Source organism: Bicyclus anynana, chromosome 15 (genome assembly GCF_947172395.1).
Source record: "Bicyclus anynana chromosome 15, ilBicAnyn1.1, whole genome shotgun sequence".
NCBI classification, from domain to species: Eukaryota; Metazoa; Arthropoda; class Insecta; order Lepidoptera; family Nymphalidae; genus Bicyclus; species Bicyclus anynana.
Window position 1 is genome coordinate 4,207,989 of NC_069097.1, and position 20,564 is coordinate 4,228,552.

A 20,564-nucleotide genomic window follows, 5' to 3' on the forward strand; every position below is an offset into this window, starting at 1 on the left:
ATATTATAGTGCAAACGTAAAACGTCGAAACATAGCCTACTCGTAAAACGTCGAAATTATTTTGACTTTGGTTTCCAATTTATTCTTACTACAATTTTTACTCTATCATCACACCCAGGGTATTAGTATTTGTTAAAATTAAAACTAATTATCAGTTAATTGATGATGATTTTTTATCGCCCCAGTCTGAAATAAAGTGTGGATTCGATTCTCTGAACATTTTTAATCATTAAAAAAATTTAATAATATTTATTATTGCCTATATTAAGTAAATTTTAAATTTGTTTCAGGGTATTCGCATAGCTCTTTAGTGGTGCCTCAATAATATTCTTGTTTCTGTAAGTACAATTATTAGTAATATCCTACAAACTGATATAAATATACACTTATAATATTATATAAATAAAATTGTAGTGAGTGTTTTATAAATAACAGTTTCTTCAATTGCTTGCAACTACAGGATATTGAACATAATCAAGCTTTTTTAATTATTGTCTGTCTGGGAAAATCTTTGGAATGGAATGGCTTGATTTTAATGGAACATTCTCTAGAAGATAGAGGATGTTATAGGGCTATATAAACATATAGGCTACTATTTATCCCGGAGAAATCCATCTAGATTATAATAAAATCATTCTTATTGACATTCTCATAAAACAGGTTTCAAAGGTTGGTCGCATTATGCATATCTTGATTTTTTTGTAATGGCTAGAATCTAAAAATTATTATCTTCCTAGATGATGTTATAAAAAACAAGCATATATCATAATGCTATTGATGAAAAAAAAAATCTGATATTTTGATAATTTTGAATATAAAATCAAGACGATTTGTGTTTCTAAAATGGTGTTTTTTTTATTTTTAGATCTGCATCTTTGGAAAATGCTCAGTATCATAAATTATTCACTAGGTAATATTAACAAATTGATATTTTTCTTTTATTACATCTTATGATTAAATGTAATTAATTATTATTATATGAGTATACCAAAGATTTTATACTATTAGATATGTCACACGTCGAAACTGACGCGAAAAAAGGTGGCTACATGAATTTATTTCATTTAACCTTATAATAAACAACGAAAGTTATTTAAACAAATAATACCTAAATATTGTCTACAATATTGAGTTGTGTGTTCAGGAAGTGTAAACATTATATATTATACATAAATATATAAGGTAAGTAAACACAAAATTGTGCAATTTGTGTGTTTAGTGGAATAGCTTAAATTCGAATCACTTTTTGCTGTGATTTTGTAGGCACGTAATATATCTAATAGTAAAAAATCATTGGGGTATACAAACTCAGAATATTTTATTATAAGACTTCATTGATGATATCTATATCTAAATATATATTTACTAAAACTAGATGATGTTCTCAAAAACAAGCATATATCATAATGTTATTGATGAAAATATATACTGATATTTTGGTAATTTTAAATATAAAATGATTACTATATGATACGATTTGTGATGTTTCATAAATGTATTTCTTTGTTTTAGATCACACCATCATTTGAAATCACAGAAGTATGGACTTCGGAGACTTTTGGGCACTAGGTAATATATTATACCATTAATATGGTCTTATTTTAAAATTTACCATCACTTAGTGCTTGGACATAATATCCAACAATTGATAGTTTCTTATTTTAATTTTCATTTATAATGATGAATCCAAGTTATCCCTGTCTTACTATATCGTGGGGAAAATGTATGGTATGGTAACTTCTGAAAACATTTAATTATAACTACATATTACTATTTTGCTATGGTATTATTTATTAACAACAATTTTTTGTTACAGGTATGCCTAGAATTTGAACTTACCTACTTTTTTGAACATTGGTTAATTTTATATACACACCTAGCTCACGCTGTTTCACCCGTGTGGTCCCTGTTCCGTAGGAATACGGAGATAATATATATGTATAGCCTATAGCCTTCTTCCCCGATAAATGGGCTATCTAATACTGAAATCATTTTTCAAATCTGACTAGTAGTTCCTGAGATTAGTGTGTTCAAGCAAAGTATTAGTATAGATTTTCTAAGTTAAATTGAATAAATTAATCTATACTAATATTATAAAGAGGAAAGATTTGTTATTTTTGCATGTAACTAATAAACTCAATAAATACTGGAGCGAAATTCTTTCACCAATAAAAATGCTACATTATCAGAGAGTAACATTGGCTATATTTTATTGCTGTATTCCTACCGGAATGGGAACATAAATATGACGATGAGTTTTTAGTATTAATAATTATTTGTGTTTAGTAGTAGGTATGTATTTAATTGAAAATGAATAAATTAATACATTTATATTTATACAGATTTTCATTATTTTCCATCCTAATATTTTGCTTCAAGCCCTCAAATTGACCTCATACCTATTTACAAGTTTGAATAGGTAATTTATGACTAAGATAAAAATATTGGGCTTGACCGATAATAATATAATTTAAAGGGAAAATAAGTAATGTATGCCAAGCAAAATATTTATTATTACCTAATACTTTTATTTATATTTAAGGATGTGGTTAATTTGATAATATTTATCGCCTTGCCACATCCACAATAAATACTAGTTTTCATTACATTTACAAACATATGTATTTTGATTTGAAAGCCGAGTGCTACCAGCTATCAAATACTGCACCTAATTTTACGAAAACAAAATGCATTATATTATTGTGACAGAATTACAATCACCAGGAGAAGACCCAGTTTGTAAAGTTCAGGTGAAATACACTTATAAAAAATGTTTTTTTTGTGCAGAATTTGTGCTTAAATACTGTGATGTGGTTTATCCTCCCAGGGTCTGCCCTCAGCCGATGTTAATACATTAGAATCATGTTTTTTGGATCTTCATCTTACATGTAAAAATCTTCCAGAATTTATTGAAGTAGATTTTGCTGCTGTTCATGTTTTAAATATACTTTGTGGCTTGGATTTTCGGTAAGTCTTTGAAATTCTAAAATCTTATACTGTTGGTCTGTGAGCCGTGAAACATTTTAAGTAAATGAATTTCACTGGAAACTAGGTGTAGGTCAAATGTAAGTAATTCTATCAATTAATAGGTACCTACAATAGTAATAGGCTTACGGTGGAATTCATAGTCGTAGTAGGGGGCCCCTAAGGGGATTATTCAGCCGCTATGTGTCGAATTCAACCCCTACGCGTTTCATAGACAAAAGAAACCCCTCATTTGACAGGAGCTGGCGGCTGACTGCTGAATTACCGATATTTGTCAGCCAAACCATCCCCTGGCATTTTTTTTTGGTGTTATTCGTGATTTATTTATTAGAAAGTGGACGTTCGGATCGTTATAAGTGAAGTTATAAACAGCGAGTTATATCAGTGCCCAAGATATATATTCGCAATTGCGTAAACCCAGTATAATACTATGGCGATATGGAATGTACGAAAGATTCTCATATTAGGCATAATATGCCTCTGTTTGATGAAGAATGAACACAGAAGACCAAAAGAGGAATACCAATACCGCTAGTATTATACATTCTAGCAGCACTTCGATTCTATGAAACGGGATGTTATCAGGTACGTACCTTTGTTCATTATCAATAATTTTTTGTTCATGAAGACGCCGCGCGGTTTCACCCTGTGTGGTTCCCATTTCCGTAAGAATATGGGGATAAAATATAGCCTATAGAGCTCGGGGATAGTGTAGCTTCCCAACAGTGAAAGAATTTTTTAAATTGGTTCAGTAGTTCCAGAGCCTATTCAAAACATACAAACAAACAAATCTTTCCTGTTTCTATTATTAGTAAAGATAAATTAGAAGTAGATATAAAACCAATTAGCCCAGTGGGTATGTATGATCTCTGCCTTTTATTATGATGGTGTAGGTTTCCAACAGTGATAGAATCTTTCAAATCAGTTCAGTAGTTACAGATCCTATTCAAAACAAACAAACAAATTTTTCCTGTTTATAATATTAGTATAGATAAATTAGGAGTAGGTCAAAATCCATATAGCCCAGTAGATATGACCTCTGCCTTCTATTCGGAGGGTGTAGGTTCAAATGCTGTCTGAAACATGCACCTCCAAATCATTTCAGTTATGTGCATTTTATGAATTTAAATGTATATTACATGTCTCATACAGTGAAGGAAAAACAATGTCTCTACATGTGTGAAGTCTGCCAATTCACATTGGGCCAGCGTGGTGGACCTTATCCCTCTCATTCTGAGAGGAGACTCATGCTTAACATACTCATGATGAAGAATTTAATTAGTTTGTTTGTTTGTAATCTAACCTATATAAATGTTAGGTATACCTATCTAGTTTTGATTTAGGAAATATATAACCTACATAAATGTAACTAACATAATGTTTATTTTCAGACTGCAGGTGCAGTCCATCAAGCATTCTATGAAATAAAAGAAATGCCAAAAGTCAAGCTGTATTGATGTCACGCATAGGTATACATATAAACAACCCCGGAGGACCCTATACACAGATTTAAAGAAACCGGCTATCATGGCAGAGAATAGCAGTGATGAGCTCTGAGAATACTGTTTTACCAAGAATACTGAGAATACTTTGGTTCTTGAAAATCTGAGTTTTCAGATCACAGTAATTGGAAGACCCACATACCTTGAAAAGTCAGCAGCATTTAATATCAAGGTAGTAGGAGTGAGTGCAGTATGTTGTAAGGTGGTCACTCACTCTGAAGTCCATAACAATAGAAAATGTATACAAATCTTAATTGAATGAAATTTATTGATTCACATCTTTAATAAAGATAATTATTAAATGTTTACTTCTGCATTTTTCATTTAAGTCTGGCCCTATAAAAATATACAATAATAACTATAAGTTATATGTAAATTATGTATTTATTGTTGTTATTAAACTTTGTATCAAAAGGATATAGGTTTGATTTTAGAATTGCAATAAGTACTGTGTGGTTCATTATTATCAGCCCATTACCGGGCCAAGCCTACCTCCTAAATATATAATATTATGCGATCTAAAGCTTTGTGAAATGCAATTTTACCACTATTCCTAAGGATAAGCTACACTTATATTTATTTACTGCACTTACTATAAATTGTAAGAAAATACAGCATAATAGTACCTACTTGTAATTATTTCAGGTTCAATTATAGGTGGTTTTGAGTAAAATAAACAAATTTCCTCTTACAATATTTTTTTTATTTCAAGTAGGATTCCACATTACAAAAGTATGAAATATCAAACTACTTATATAGTAAATAGTATGCTTGGGATTTCTCTGCGTGATCGTATCACAAATGAGGAGATCCGCAGACAAACCAAAGTCACTGACATAGGTAGCACAGCGAGTCGTGAAGCTGAAGTGGCAATGGGCAGGCCACATAGTTCGAAGAGCCGATGAAATCGCAGTGTTGGTCGAACCCCCACTAGGTGGACCGATGGCATCAAGCGGGTTGCTGGACGTTGGCGGCTCTAGACCGTTGTGTTTGAAAGTCCATGCAAGACGGCTATGTCCAGCAGTGGACGTCCATCGGCTGATAATTTTGTATATGATCATGTTCGTCCACATAACTTCAATATTTTTCAAACAACTCCTTCTTGTGAGAAAGTAACTTTTTGATAAAATTGATCTATTGTACACTTGAACGAATTAAATTTTACTACGATAAATAAAAACAAAAAGTAAATGAAAATATTAGAAACTCAATTATTTTGTAAAATGTCAAAGAATTAACAAAATACGTCTCTCTGTGGTTGTGTCACAGAATTTTCAAAGATCTAAATCTAATGTAAAATCATAGACAACATTTGCTTGAAACTCCAGTCACCTAGGGGCTCTCCAGTAGTTTGTTTATGAAATGCAATGAAGGATGATTCAATAGTCAGCCCCTGGGTGAATGCTGAATATTGGTTTGTGGGGGATTGTTCACTACACGACTATGAATTCCAGGGTTAGATACCATAAATACTAGGTATTAGATAGGTTCATATAAATAAAATTGAAGTGTCTATGTTCATATCAAAATAACTGTTTTTTTCAAATGGTTGTAATTATTTACACGATAGTTTACGCCTACTTTTTAACGCCTATCAAACAACCTTTTCTTTTTAACCGACTTCCAAAAAGGAGGAGGTTCTACGTTCGGCTGTATGTATGTTTTTAATTCTATCTGTCCGAGCTATTCTTTGGAATGGCTGAACTGATTTTATGGGGCTTACTAGAAGATGGAGTAAGTTATATACACAGCTGGGCACCGTTAATCAAATAGTTAACTTCGTTAATCGTTAACCCACTACAAAAAAAAGTTAGCTTCGCTAAACGTTAAAGCGTTACATTCCGGAAGAATTAACGCAAGTTAACGTTAATCGTTAATCCGTTAATATGACTGGTTAATATTGCATTTTTATATCATTGTGTGAGATCCCCATTAGAAAAATAAGGGTGAGCACTAGGGAAAAGTGCCATAATTTGTTTTTAGTTGATTTTATCTATAATTTTAACATAAATATAGTAATTTGTTGATTTCTTTGAAAAAAAATCTTTCATTATTTCTGACTTGTCTAAACCTGTTAATCGCGTCGCGAGGTAAATAGTAAGCATTGGATTAAATATTAACGGACTTCTGCATATTAACGGAAGTTAACGGGTCCGTTAACATTTTTAAAAGTTAACTTAATATCCACTGGGCTATCACCGCTGCCTCCGATTCCGGAAGATGTGGGTTCGAATCCGGTCCGGGACATGCGCCTCCAACTTTCCAGTTGTGTGCATTTTAAGAAATAAATATCATGTGTCTCAAACGGTGAAGGAAAACATCGTGAGGAAACCTGCAGAGAATTTTCTTAATTCTCTGCGTGTGTGAAGTTTGCCAATCCGCATTGGGCCAGCGTGGAGGACTATTGGCCTAACCCCTCTCATTCTGAGAGGAGACTCGAGCTCAGCAGTGAGCCGAATATGGGTTGATAACGATCGACTGTTTACCAACAAACAAATTAAAAATGAGGCTATCAATAGTCATTTCACACCAAAAAAATAAATAAAATTAACTTGTTCGCAAGTCATTTCATACCTTTTTTAATTGGAAATTAAAAAAGGTATGAAATGACTTGCGTTTTCTACCTTTTTTAATTTCCAATTAGTAAACAGTAGGTAATCATTAAGAAAGGCTATAGTATAGGTACCTAATTTGAATTTTTTAGTTACAGAGTTATTAGTCAATGCATGGCAATCGAAATTACTGCAATTGGAGGGAGAACAATGAAAATCCAAAAGATATTTTGGACGATGGCTAGAGAATGAAATTAACATGAAACTACCATACATTTATTACAATAATAAAACAAAAATATTTAAAAATTTATTTTCCGTTTTCAATCGTTAACTCGCTCTGGCAGTCACTTGGTACTCTGTCTGTAAATAATTCTGGAATCTGGAAATAAAGAATTTAATAAAATACAGATGGTTTAAAATTAAAACAATAATATAATGTTTAATGCTTGTACCTGAGGTGTATACGCTTCAACTCTATCAAGCAAAGTGTCAGAATAGCCCGGTGAATAATATCTAGAAAATAAAAGATTTAGTTATAACCTTTTTTTTCAGCAAGGTCCATTTTGTTTGACAAATTAAAGTGCGACGCACCTCCTAGTTTACGAGTGTAATTTATATACTACCTATATATTATAAAACTAGGCTCGTGATAAAAGTGAATAAACGTTATAAATTTTATTATACTCGTAGGTAGCATGATATTCTTAACACTGTGCTACACAACTCTATCCTCTTGTGTAGGGTAGGTACTATGACGAAAAGCAGGAATATAATATTTGTAATTGTAAAGACATGAATAAGATCAATGTTTTCAAAACGTACCGTACAATTTCTTCTGGAAAACAGCTATTTATTATATTAATATATTCTTTTAATGACGTCCCTGGAACGGTATCTATTTCTTGCACTCTTCTAAGAGCACCCGTAGTGACGAACAATCTTCTAGCTCTGGCATCATTTGGTAATATCTGTTGTAAATGAAAACTACAATTATTAATTAAGAAAAAATATCTGGCACGTGATGGCCAGACGCCAGACCACCTGTATCTTTATTATAAATAATAAAATAATAATTCCATAAATTATTATTTATAATAAAGATTGGCCTTTGGCGAGGTTTGCTCGGGCTCGGTATATTGCACCCTCTGTTCTACTTCTACCTACTCTTAAACCTATGATTGCAACTGAGAAAATTGTAAACCCAGTATGATCCTCAATAGAAGCATACCTACTATACTCGAAATTTACTTAGATGACTTTTTTACACAACAATAATGGCCGACTATGAATCAAAGACAATCAGTAGGGTTGAGAAGTTAACGGCGGGCATCGGAACGATATCAAGTAGGTATCGTTATAACTGAAATACCTAAACTAAAACATCCGTTACTATACTACGTTATCTTAAAAGGGAACGTATAGTAACGTTTGTCGGTTGTGTGCATTTTAAGAAATTAAATATCACGTGTCACAAACGGTGAACGGTGCACGGTTTATGCCTATGGGTACGCGTGGTTAAGAAATGGGGTAATCTTTTTTTATTATTATTATAAATATACTTAAACAATACACATCACTATCTAGCCCCAAAGTAATATAGTATTAATATACAATTATATACTACATATAAATACTTATATACACTCATGCTCATCACACAAATATTTTCCAGTTGTGGGAATCGAACCCACAGCCGTGGATGCAAAAAGCAGGGTCACTACCCACTGCGCCACGCGGCCGTCTCTTTCTTTAATCTTTTGGGGACGTACTAACGTCCAAGATTTGCTTATACTTCAAAAAAGTGTGCACGTATCCACGTACATACTGGGTGTAAGGGAATGGTACCGAAAACTGCGTGAAGAGGTTAAATTTAGTTTCCACAACGATATTTTAAATAACAATTACGTGGGAAATGAGAAAATTCAGATTTTGAAAATTTTGAGCACGCAATGTACAGCTAACAATGCGATAACAACGCTCCGCAATCTACTGTGTACGTACGAGTAGGTACGTACGCATCGACAGCAAATCGGCTGGCTACACTTACCTATCTAATACCTATTTTTTATACTTTACAAGTTTTTAACTAGGTACAGGTAATTAACTTACTTCAGGTTGTTTCTCGTTTACGAGACGTTCTGTCGTCATAGTAGGTACAATATTCATGAGTACTGAATTGATTTGATCTAAGCATTTCAAGACTTCTCAGTCAACACACACAAACACACACAATACAAACGACACAATTGTATGAGTATTCGTTACAGAAAATCACTACTAACATAACGTAGAACATACACAAAGGTTTTTGAATTTTGGTTTGTTTGTCAACAGACCGCCGAACACGAACTAAAGAAAAAATAGCGTAGCGTCTAGCGAAAGGACCTAAAGTTTCAATATTTTGAAAATACCTATTAACCACGCCGCGCGGCTTAGGTTAGAGAGAGATAGCAATTATTTTCCTCGGCACCGGCGGCGGTCGGCAATACAACGTCGCGCAGTTTGTTTGTGACTTTGTATAGATAGATACCTATTAGTCGTGACCTGCCTATTTGACCTCTTGGAAAACAGCTGATCGCGCGCATTTTGCAAATTAAATTTACATTGCTAGTTTGTGTTAAAATCTTGATTTGACGATTTTTATTAAAAATCGTATTGAGATAATGTTATCCATACCAGTGTTTGAATAATGCTACTATTCGTAAGATATCTTTTACGCAATAGAATAACGTGAGCATATGTATTGTATAACATTTTTATTAAAAAACTATTTTTTAAAATAAAATGATTATAAAATATTTCATTTTCCCATCTTTAAACTAACAACATACCAATTATTAAAGAATCATTCATTATCATTTATCGATAAGTTAACGCTCGATGTTATTTACCCATCCTTGCTTTTCATAGACAATCTAGCGTTACGAAATGTCAAATTGCCGTAATCGTAGTTAAGCTGTGCAAATTAATCTCGTTGTGATTTTGTTTTTCAGAAAATAAATGTGAATAAATCGTAAATTCGGTGTAGTTTTTGGTGTAATTCGTACTGTATGCGTATAATAAAGGATTTAGACACTTTGTTCTTTAGAAATTACGTATAACGTAAGTGAAATATGTGATTTTAGTGACAAGACGGGTTTGTTTTGGTGATAGGACTTCTAAGAAAATTTTCGGTATACAATTATTGTGAATGGAAAAACGGGCGGATATTTAAGCTTTTATAAATTAACGAAATTAGGTCTTCATATAAATTTTCGTTCTAGATCTAGAGCATCAGTAAATGATAAGTAAATACGCCAGTTATTAGTTATAATTAACGTCAATCTCAGACCACTGGCCAATAAATTTCTCTGTTTAGATTATCTAAGCTCTGAAAGAGCTGGAATTCAGAGCCGTTAAACCATGTAAAAAAAATAATTAATTGTCATTCTAATATTAAGAATCTGTGACCAACCGTCAATTGTCATTGCCAATGTCAATGTCAATGGTCATTTGTCAAAACTGGCGAAATGAGATTTTAGTTTTACATTTTAATCGGGAAATTATATTTAAACCATAATGCAGATTGCAGTTATGAAATAGAACTATTTCGGTAAAAAAGGTGTCCTATTAAAAAAAAATGGCAGGCAGAGGTAGAGGTAAGGTCAGTTCATCATCTTTGACTCATGACCAGCTACAAGCTCTAGGGATAAACCGCGGGGACAACACGCCGCAAGTCCTTGCACCACCGCCTCTCTTCCCTAAGCTAGAGGCTAAACCTCTACCCTTAAACTGTGACGCTGCCACAGACTACATGGTAATAGTGAAAGATCAATTTATAGAATATTTACATGAGTCCCCTGCGTATGTGAAAGCCAACACGCGTACTGATGGTATTGAGCGTTACTCTGATAAGTACAAACTACTAGCCCTTGACGCGAAAAAAGGCAAGATACTGAATTGCATATGGGACAACATGCCGCCTGAATTAAGGCCCCATGCGGGCAGAGTGTGTGTCACAGCGAGAAAGCGAAAGTTAAACGACCCAACAGATATAGCAAAAAGGTTACAAACTTTGGAAAAGAAAGAGACTCAAGAAAGTGCCGACGTGGACATGGAAACTACTGAAGCTAATATCAAAAAGGAAAATGAAGATAATGAGGAAGAGCTAGAGGATGAGCAGGAACCAGAGGAAGAAATTGATGATGGAACAGATTACGCAAATAACTATTTTGATAATGGTGAAGACTATGAGGACGAAGATGACAACCTTGACGATGGCCCCGTGTATTAGGTATAACAATGTAGAAGTTACTATGAATAATCTGTGATATTAAAATAAAATTACACTTTTAATATTTTGTTTTCTTTGAAGCCTTCAACACTTAGATTAGACTGAATACAACAGGCAAGAACTATTGGTTTATTATAATTTAACTTATTTCAAGAAGTAAATTGAAAGACTACAATGGCCAGACAAACAAAGATTGTATGCTTTATATTATATGGACAATTTGTTTGAAAGAGTATACTTCCAGATTGTTTCCATTTAATTTTCATGAAAATTTTATGTTAAAATTGCATGTTCTGTGGAATGTTTTCATTCACTATCCTAGGACACTAAAAGCAGAAAAAAAACACAACTGCCTTCAAAGTGAGAGAGATTATTACCTGCACCAATTTAGAAAATATATTTTCTAAATTGGCTCAGGTCTGGTGGCTTAAAAAACAAAATAAAATACTAAACTGACCAAAGTGGGAATCTAACCAGGACCTCTCTGTTGAGTGCCACAGCACTACCAACAGTGCTAAAGAGGCAGTCAAATCCGGTTGATATTACCATACAAGTTTGAGCTGTGCAGGTTATAACATATTACCTTAGAATATTGAGCAAGTACATATTTCAGTATGCATGTGGGAGCAGCATGCAGCAAAGTTTCCAGTGCAGGTCGGTGCAGGCAGCATTGTAGTGATTGTTTGAGTGCACAGGATGCTCTTGCTTTGACCTCCGCTGATGACTTGGGATTTGTATAGACCTATGGGCAAGGATGCAAAAAATTATCCATACACAATAGTGAATTGGATATTGGATAGAAGCAGGCTTTACTTTGCAGAAGTTCATCATGAATAGATAATAATTAATAATAAACGTGCAATTGCATTTTGTAGAGCCTACATCTCCTGAGGATGTTCCGGTTTCGGGGTGAAACATACGTAGAGAGTGTTTTGTCAGACCTGGGTGACGTTGTTGCGTGGGCTCGTCGTATTTTCGCGGATGATAGCAAAATAAATAAATTATTATATATAGTTGATGGGACTTTTACTGGGCAGATAGCTGATGTTATAAAGAGTAACTTGGGAATTTAGGATGCTCTGACCATGACCTCAGCTGATGACTTGCTATGAAAAAAATTGCAATAATTTATCTATACAAATAAATATAACTGATGGGACTTTCACTGGCAAATAGCTGATGTTGTAAGCAGTTACTTACGTTGTGTTTTATTCCTAAAGTCTTACAGAAAACGGATCTATACAGGTGAAACTACAGATTAACTTCCTTTAAATGTACATTGTATTGTTAATTCAATGATAATGATAACAAGAGGCCTATCAGTGGAATTCATAGACGTTGTAGGGGCACTCCCAAGGGGATCATTCAGCTTCTGAGTGTCGAATTTAACCTCTACAACATCTATGTGTATGAATACCACTATATGTCTATGGGCTGATAGTGATAGTCATGCATGTTGCTAATCTACATCCATTATTACAAATCACTCAAACAAATCAAAATCAAAAATTCATTTATTTCAAATAGGCGTACCTACTTTACAAGCACTTTTGAAACGTCAAGTTATGTCATGATTTAATGGTGCTAATTAAACTCGAAAACTTAAAATTAAAGTTACGAGGGTTCCAAACGCGCCTTGGTTTATTTCTTTTTGTTAACAAAAACAACATTTTCACTCCTGCCACACACTCAAAGAGTGGCATGTGAAATAGTGAGGAAAGGAGGCAGAGAATTTTTCTCGTCATTCTCTTCATCATACCTTCCACTGCTAATTTTGTCGAGTTCTTAGCGCCAGTCCAAGGTAAAGTTCGGGGCCATTAATTGCGCGAGTAGAGCAGTGTGCAACATCGTGGAAGCGCGACGAACATAGTGTGGCTGCAGCATGAGACCAACGCATGTTGGACCCGTACTTTACCTGCAATAGTCTCGGGAGGGCGTTGGCCACGGCCACAGCCAGGCTGTGCTGCGGCGAGTGTTTGGCGATGTGCCCCAGCGTCCACGCGGCAGCGCACAGCTCCGCGTCCTCGCTGTCTTCGTTATGCAGTATATCCACCAGTGTCACTACTGCCTGTAATGTCAGTCACTGACGATCAGGTAATCTCACATGCCTGCAGCGCTAACGGCTTGACAGCCGATAAAGCTGATCGTGTGTTGGCCGCGATGTGCATGAAATCATGCCTATCGCGAGTAACACACGATCGACAGAAGTCCATGCAAGAGGCCTATGTCCAGCAGTGGGCGTCCATCGGCTGTTAATGATGATGATGAGACACAATTGAAAAGTTGGAGGTCCATGCCCGGGATCGGTTTCGAACCCACGCCCTCTGATCCAAAGGCAGAGGTCATATCCACTGGGCTTTCACGGCTCTGTACACTACGCTACGGTATAAAAACAGTAACCTTAGCTTCAATAACGGCCATCGCCAACTGGTCAGACTGTCCGGCGATGTAGCCCAGCGCCATACTCGCCGGCACTCGCGCGCTCTTCGTGCCTTCGGACAACAGCTCCACGAGCGGACCGCAGCCCCCTGTGTTCACTACTAGCTGGGCTAGCTGAAAATTTTATATTTTAAACATTTTCAGCTGAAAAGAAGATACGGGCCCCCGGACTACAGGGGCCCCTTACGCGTGAAAGCTAAAAATTGTAAAATGTCTTTTTTTCCCTGCCACAACCTCTTTTTTTCCCTGGTTAAGAGTTAACATAGGTTAAATCACTGTCATATGCGAACATTTTTGTTTATTTTGTGATAAATCTTTACCCTTCTTATGACCGCCACCACCGCCTCGGCCAGCTCGGGCCGCGCGCTCGCGTACTTACGTCAACAGAGTGTTTGACGATGTCGCGCAAGAGGCAGGCGGCGGCGCGACGCACGGGCGCGTTGTCGTGGCCCGCGTGCAGCAGCGCCGGCGGCAGCGCCCCGCCCGCCACCACCGCCTCGGCCAGCTCGGGCCGCGCGCTCGCCACCGCTCCCAGCGCGCATAGTGTACTGCGCTATACAGACGGTCTTAATTATCAAATTAATTTAAAGAACAGACGAACGACTGAGACTTCTTCCGCGTCGAAGACCCTTCGGATTAAATAAAAAAATCATACAAAGTTGCTGTTGTAGAGTTCTGTGCCTCGGGAACACTTTAAGGTGTCGAGGATTTTAACTCGTGGGCCTTTCAAATTGGCTGACGATGATGATGATTATAAATATTGACTTATTCACTAATTTCCCCTTCCTTTCCAGTAGGTACTACTGTAACGAGTAGGTATCTATTCTTTAAAATTTAAGTAGGTAAAATTAAGAATTACAGAATAGTGCTCAACATAAACCTAGAGTTTAAAATAATTTTGCTCATGAAACCAGCCTTTGTTTTCTACAGACAGGACAGAATAGGCAAAATCAACGCTTAAAAATGTCTGAATTTTGGTAGGAAAATTGGTAGTGAATGGATACATCGTTCAAGGTAGCTTCCGTTGAAGGCAGTAGTGCGACTTTACCATGGGTAAAAACATTGAAACGTGGGTAAAAATATTTATACTATACGCAGCAACAATTGTTTGGTAGGTATTATACCTTCAATTTAGGGTCCTGATTTTCTAGCCCTCGTACCAAATGGCAGATTGCTCCCGCGTCGACAACGGCTTCGGGATTGAACTGCGCCAAATCTATGAGCGCTCCGGCAGCTATCTATAAATATGCATAAACCAGACGCCGCGCGGTTTCACCCGCGTGGTTCCCGTTCCCGTAGGAATACGGGGATGAAAAAAAGCCTATAGCACTCGGAGATACTGCAGCTTCCCATCGATGACAGAATTTTTCAAATCGGTTCAGTAGTTTCAGAGCCTATTCAATGCAAACAAACAATCAAATCTTTCCTTTTTACCCGTCTACGGCGAAGCCAAAAGGGTAATTATGGTCTCACATCGTGCCAAGTTTTATTTGAATTGATTCAGTAGTTTCAGCGTGATGCCCGGTTAACAAAAATACGGACAGACAGACAGACAGACCAAAATAAAAATAAAAATATTTTTGGCTTCAGTGTATGTTTTCTGTGCTTCAGTATCGATTATTTATTGCCCTCCAACTAAAATCTTCAAATATCTTCAATGTACAGAATTTGATCTGTTACAGTTTTATTATAAACTAGCGGACGCCCGCGACTTCGTCCGCGTGAAAGTCGTTGTAAACTTTCAACTACCCCTATCCTACCCTACCCTACCTCTACCCTACCCTATCTCAACCCTACCCCTACCCTACCCTACCCTTGCCCTACCCCTACCATACCCCTACCCTACCCCTACCCTACCCTACCTTCTTTATTTATTATTTTTATTCTTTATTCTTTATACCCCCCGCGAGTCGCATCGAGCGCGGCAACCGTTACACAAAAATAATCCATATAGCATGAATTAGTATTCACGCGCGATGGCTTAGCGTATTTCTTGTATAACTTTGGTGTTTCTTTACCGATTTTTATGATTCTTTTTTTATTGAATAGGTAATAATGTTAACTTTTTTAGCTAGGGATGAGTGATGAGTGTTATAAACATAAGAGTAGACAGATATAATTAGAAAGCTCCGAACTGCTAAGCTATCGGGAGTTACACGTGTTATTGTGAGTCAACCATAAAAGATCGACATATATATGCTGTTGTGTTTTTATAGATAATTTTAAGGAGAACATTTCCGTCATACATGATTTCTATGTATCTTTAACCATTAAAGCTGTACACGCGACGGAAGCTAAAAAAATTGAGTAACATCTCCCGTTTTCTCAACATTTCTCTTCACTGCTCTGCTCCTATTGATCGTAGCGTAATGAAAAGTATACTATAACCTGCCCAGGAGTATGTAGAATAATTGTACCAAGTTTCGTTAAAATCCGTCCAGTAGTTTTTGTTTCTATAAAGAACATACAGACAGACAGACAGACAGACAGACAAAAATTTTACTGATTGCATTTTTGGCATCAGTATCGATCACTAATCACCCCCTGATAGTTATTTTGGAAATATATTTCATGTACAGAATTGACCTCTCTACAGATTTATTATAAGTATAGATATAGATAGGTATAGAGAATAGCTGCACAGTTCCGCGTATTACAATGTCAAAACGGTCAAGAAGTTTGGCACATACTATACCTACTAACTAATGTTATGTACTAAAAACTAAAAATAGGAACATAAATATGGGGTACCTGCTTCAGACTAATTTCAGGTTCTTGAAAAGCCAAAACCAATAACGGCAAAGCTCCCGCGTCGACCACCAGTCCAGCCAAGTATTGGCTGTGTTTCGCTATGTATCCTAATGCCCATGCAGCATTTTCTTTTACCTGCATTGGTAAAGAAAAAACACTTTAGATTAGGCCATCTACTAGCGGAAGCCTGCGACTTCGACCGCCCTTAGACCTCGTTATTTCGGCCCTGTCATAAATACGTTCTTAGCGGACGTCTACTAAGTAACTATATAAAGTATAAACTACCTCCCTGCCTTTCATCTGTTTATGTCAAGCGGTTACGATATTTCATAACCTTTCGCTTTTCTACTAATACTAGCGTTTCAGCCGCGTGGTTCCCGTTATCGTAGGAAGACGGGGATAATATAGCCTACAGCCTTCCTCGATAAATGGGCTATCTAACACTGAAAGAATTTTTCAAACCGGACCAGTAGTTCCTGAGATTAGCGCGTTCAACCAAACAAACTATTCAGCTTTATAATATTAGTATAGATTAGCGGTTCGCTCAAGCTTCGCTTTCACTTATTCCCTAACCCTATCCTGCCTAAAATTTTCAGTAGCATCCTGTAGTAGGAAATAAGAATGGTAGTGGCGTTAGATTCTCGTGCCTAGGAGGACACGTTAAGCAGTCGGTCCAGACCCTACCTTCTTAAAAATTAAGAAGTACCTAGGTAATTAGTGTTAGGTAGGTATTACATGCCTGTGTATCAAAATCTTCTAAACATGAAACAATATGTTCCAACGCTCCGAGTCTAACAGTGGCCGAAGCTAACTCTTCATTGTGTCTGTTAAAATAGAAAGACGTAAAAACTTATAGGTGTTTGATAAACGCAGCTGTAAAGTATGCGCTAAACTTCGAGTTCGTTCTAAATCACGAAGCATAATGCAATGTAGAGAAACAATTATTGTCCTAGCGAGGTTTTAAGGTACTTTAAGGCTGCGCAGAAAAATGTATGGGAATGACATTTGCTATAGACAGGTCACGTGATCAAGTTCTATAATTCCCATACATTTTTCTAGTTCTCGAAGCGTTTGCGATCGTAGAAAGAGAATCGACGTGCCACTTAGCTACAGGGGCAGAGCGGACTAGCAGTTTGGCGCATACTATATCTACCTACTTCACATCTAATAATTAAAGATGAACGCACAAAACCACAAGAGACGCAGCCACCTCGTGACGAATATGATTGTCTTGAAATATTTACCTGATTGTCGAAAAAGGGTACACGTTTTTCGTGTGAATGTCTATTTATTTAATTTGCTCTAAAACCTAAGCCACCACATATTTCACTGTTTATGAAAGAGTATTTGCTAAGTAAGTTTTATATAGGTATCTAATTATCTACCGGGTTTCGTAGAGTATGCCATCAATGAAATTAATAAAAACATGATTTTGCTTACTTCGCTACTGCTCTAATTAGATACAAAGCTGACCGCTTGTAGTAAACCTGTATAAAAGAAACCATGTTAAAAATAATTTATAAGTACCTACAAAAAAGTCGTCCACCAAACCGGTGTAGTAGCGGTAAATGAGAGCAATTTGAAAGTAGATACATTGTACCTACTGGATAATTAATCACTTCAATTAATAATGAAATATTTAAGTAAGTAGGTATCTTAGCTTTTTTGTTGATTTTTGTCTGAAGGGCATTCCACACTAGCCGTTCAATTATTTTTTTTCAAAGTGAAATGTGGTGTGGGTATCCTAGATGTTCAACCACGCTATCATTTACGACGTGCCATTTTGTAATAAAAAATATTAGAAGAAACAAGTTGGTGGAGTTTCTAAGCAGTGGCAGTCGTAAGCAAAAAAACTTCATTTCATATTTGTCGCAAAGATTTCGCCGACGTCTTCGTTTGGTATATCGCTGTCACTGTTCCGGAAAACACTCTCCAAAGTCTATCCAGCAAAAAAAGTATGAAATAACGTTGAATTTGTTGAGGTTCTCCAGCGCGACGGTGAGCATGCCTCCGTTAAGCTGCTGTCGCGCCACGCCCTCGTCGTGCTCGGCGAGCCGCGCGACTGCCAGCACCGCGCACTGCCGCACCGTGCTGCACGGGTCGACGAGCAGCGGCCGGAGGAAGTCTGCAACGAGCTTAATAATCGACCACTGTAGAACGAAACTACAGTTGTCATCAATTTATTTATTTCTTTACTCATTGATCTCTTTCAGCATTCTCATTGGTATCATCTATTAAGATTACGTGTAATTTAGTGTCAACAGTGTGGACGGCACACGAAGTTCGTGTTCGCGCAAAAAAACCGATAGCCGATGGGTCAGTCCGAACGCCGGTGCGAGCTTTACCTACATGTAATGCTCGTAGTGGTGGATTACATTACGCGTTACACACGTCTGGACCCGGCTTTAGGTTGGTATATGTAGGTAGGCGCAGCCTGAATAGCTGAGTAAATATGTTCCTTGAGCTGAGTGATAAAAGGACCAAACTCGTCACCCCACGTGGTTCCCACTCCTAAGTCCTAACACAATCTTTTCCTAGTTACTACTACTTCCGAGTTAGTTCTTCTTTAACTAGTTCCGAGGGGATCGGGAATATTGGTAAAATTTAAAAGATATGGTAAATATTATTTATAAATAAAATAAATAATACGCAGCTTGTTAGTTATAATATAGATAAGTATCAGACAAAGCAATCAAATTAAATAACGGCATTTCATAGATCCAAAACCAGACGTCCATAGACTGGCAATGATGAAGATAACGATACTCTGCCAACTGATGTGATAGTCACATACCCAGCACTCCAGCGCTTTCCAAACATTTGACATTGGTGGCACGTGTAGCCAATTCAGCCATCGTCTGGACAAACACCATTCGCGCTTTCTGATAAGTCTCGAACACTATCAAAAATTTAGATTAGGTATTATTTAATTTTCATTTATTATTTTACAAAATACATTTTTAAATTAAGCCTACAAAACACAAACCACAGTTGATTTGGTAAAAAAAAAAAATAACAAACAAAAAGAGAAAAATGAAAGAGAAAAAATCCCCAAGGAGGGTAGTAAAATAAAAAGCATAATTATTGCGTGAGTGTAACGCTGCTGGCTGCTGCGACGCTACACAGGCAATTCCAAAAACTATTCCTTAAATCTTGTATCTAGTTACAGGGTTATCGTTCCATAGACTCGAGCCACGAGCAGTTTTATTCTAGGCCATTTTTATGAACGGATTTTAGCCTTTTGGACATTGGACTGTCACACATTTTTTTCACTCCTACATATAGTGTTTTTCAGATAGTATGGGTACGGTACGGTGACAGTCGCCTGTATGACGTTCATAATACGTACTATTATCGTGAATCGTGGCAAACTTTCAAGAGTGAAACGAACTGTCACCCGCACCATCCTACATGAAACGAACTGTGCATAGTCTAATCCACGTGTTATGGTTATATTATATAATCAAACAGTATCTACGGTCTTATTCCGGCAATCAATAACAGGAAGAAGAGAAACCAGAAAACTTCCAATACTTGATTTTAGAGGGATTAAAATGAAATTTGAAAACAATAGTAAAATATTAAAATGTTTTGGTAAGTAGGTCGATATCTGTTTAGGTTGCATAAGCAGTATTATTATCATATAGGATTTTCTTGAACAATATTTACCTAGCTGAATATTCCGAGGACTGCTCATAGAATGACTCATTATTATCCGTTATTTGCGTAAAATACCTAAAGAAAAATTTCGAGAGGTTTTATTTGTTTTGATTTGGTAACAATTTATGATTATGACTTTACGCAAAGTCAACGATATGCCAAAGATATTTTTTATGCCTAATTCAATGGATGAACGAGGTTTATAGCTTGTATTTAGTTATAGATAGTTGTAAATTGAAGGTAAGTAAGTATTAGGTAATCATAGTTTTATTAGAGGTTTATTATATGCAGTCGAAGGTAAAATATGTAATTGTAATTCAACTTAATTAGTCATTGCCACTGAACTTGGTATTCCCCACAATGGAACGGATTCTGCAAAAACAATACCTAGGTACCTAC

General features: G+C 36.2%; 2 protein-coding genes and 1 long non-coding RNA gene across 4 annotated transcripts; 2 read left to right on the forward strand and 1 right to left on the reverse strand.

The window, feature by feature from the left end:
* Positions 1-2,974: 2,974 nt before the first annotated feature.
* On the forward strand, positions 2,975-4,795 carry LOC128198801 (uncharacterized). Its single transcript, XR_008251503.1, has 2 exons — positions 2,975-3,570; positions 4,377-4,795. It is a non-coding gene; the product is annotated as an uncharacterized LOC128198801 (long non-coding RNA).
* A 2,541-nt stretch (positions 4,796-7,336) lies between these two features.
* Positions 7,337-20,542, reverse strand: LOC112047436 (sperm-associated antigen 6). Of its 2 annotated transcripts, XM_052885868.1 has the most exons (11): positions 19,300-20,542; positions 18,473-18,630; positions 16,506-16,640; positions 14,879-14,992; positions 14,134-14,307; positions 13,716-13,868; positions 13,231-13,383; positions 11,899-12,057; positions 7,865-8,010; positions 7,495-7,555; positions 7,337-7,421 (listed from the first exon to the last, which is right to left on the reverse strand). In XM_052885868.1, exons 1-11 carry the CDS (start codon positions 19,376-19,378, stop codon positions 7,350-7,352), a joined length of 1,404 nt encoding a protein of 467 aa, XP_052741828.1. In that variant the 5' UTR covers positions 19,379-20,542; the 3' UTR covers positions 7,337-7,349. The 2 variants fall into 2 exon arrangements, with proteins under 2 accessions (XP_052741828.1, XP_052741829.1); XM_052885869.1 differs by lacking the exon at positions 13,716-13,868.
* On the forward strand, positions 10,516-11,377 carry LOC112047437 (DNA-directed RNA polymerase III subunit RPC7-like). Its single transcript, XM_024084563.2, has one exon. It carries the CDS (start codon positions 10,662-10,664, stop codon positions 11,313-11,315), a length of 654 nt encoding a protein of 217 aa, XP_023940331.1. The 5' UTR covers positions 10,516-10,661; the 3' UTR covers positions 11,316-11,377.
* Positions 20,543-20,564: the final 22 nt, after the last annotated feature.

Excerpts from the sequence above, each read along its gene's own strand:
- LOC112047437 (XM_024084563.2), top strand. The coding sequence starts at position 10,662 with ATGGCAGGCAGAGGTAGAGGTAAGGTCAGTTCATCATCTTTGACTCAT.
- LOC112047436 (XM_052885868.1), bottom strand. The coding sequence starts at position 19,378 with ATGGTGTTTGTCCAGACGATGGCTGAATTGGCTACACGTGCCACCAAT. Across the intron at positions 16,641-18,472 it reads AGAACCTCAACAAATTCAAC|GTAAAAGAAAATGCTGCATG; the intron begins GTTATTTCATAC and ends TTACCAATGCAG. Across the intron at positions 14,308-14,878 it reads ATCAGGACCCTAAATTGAAG|CGCAGTACACTATGCGCGCT; the intron begins GTATAATACCTA and ends CCGTCTGTATAG.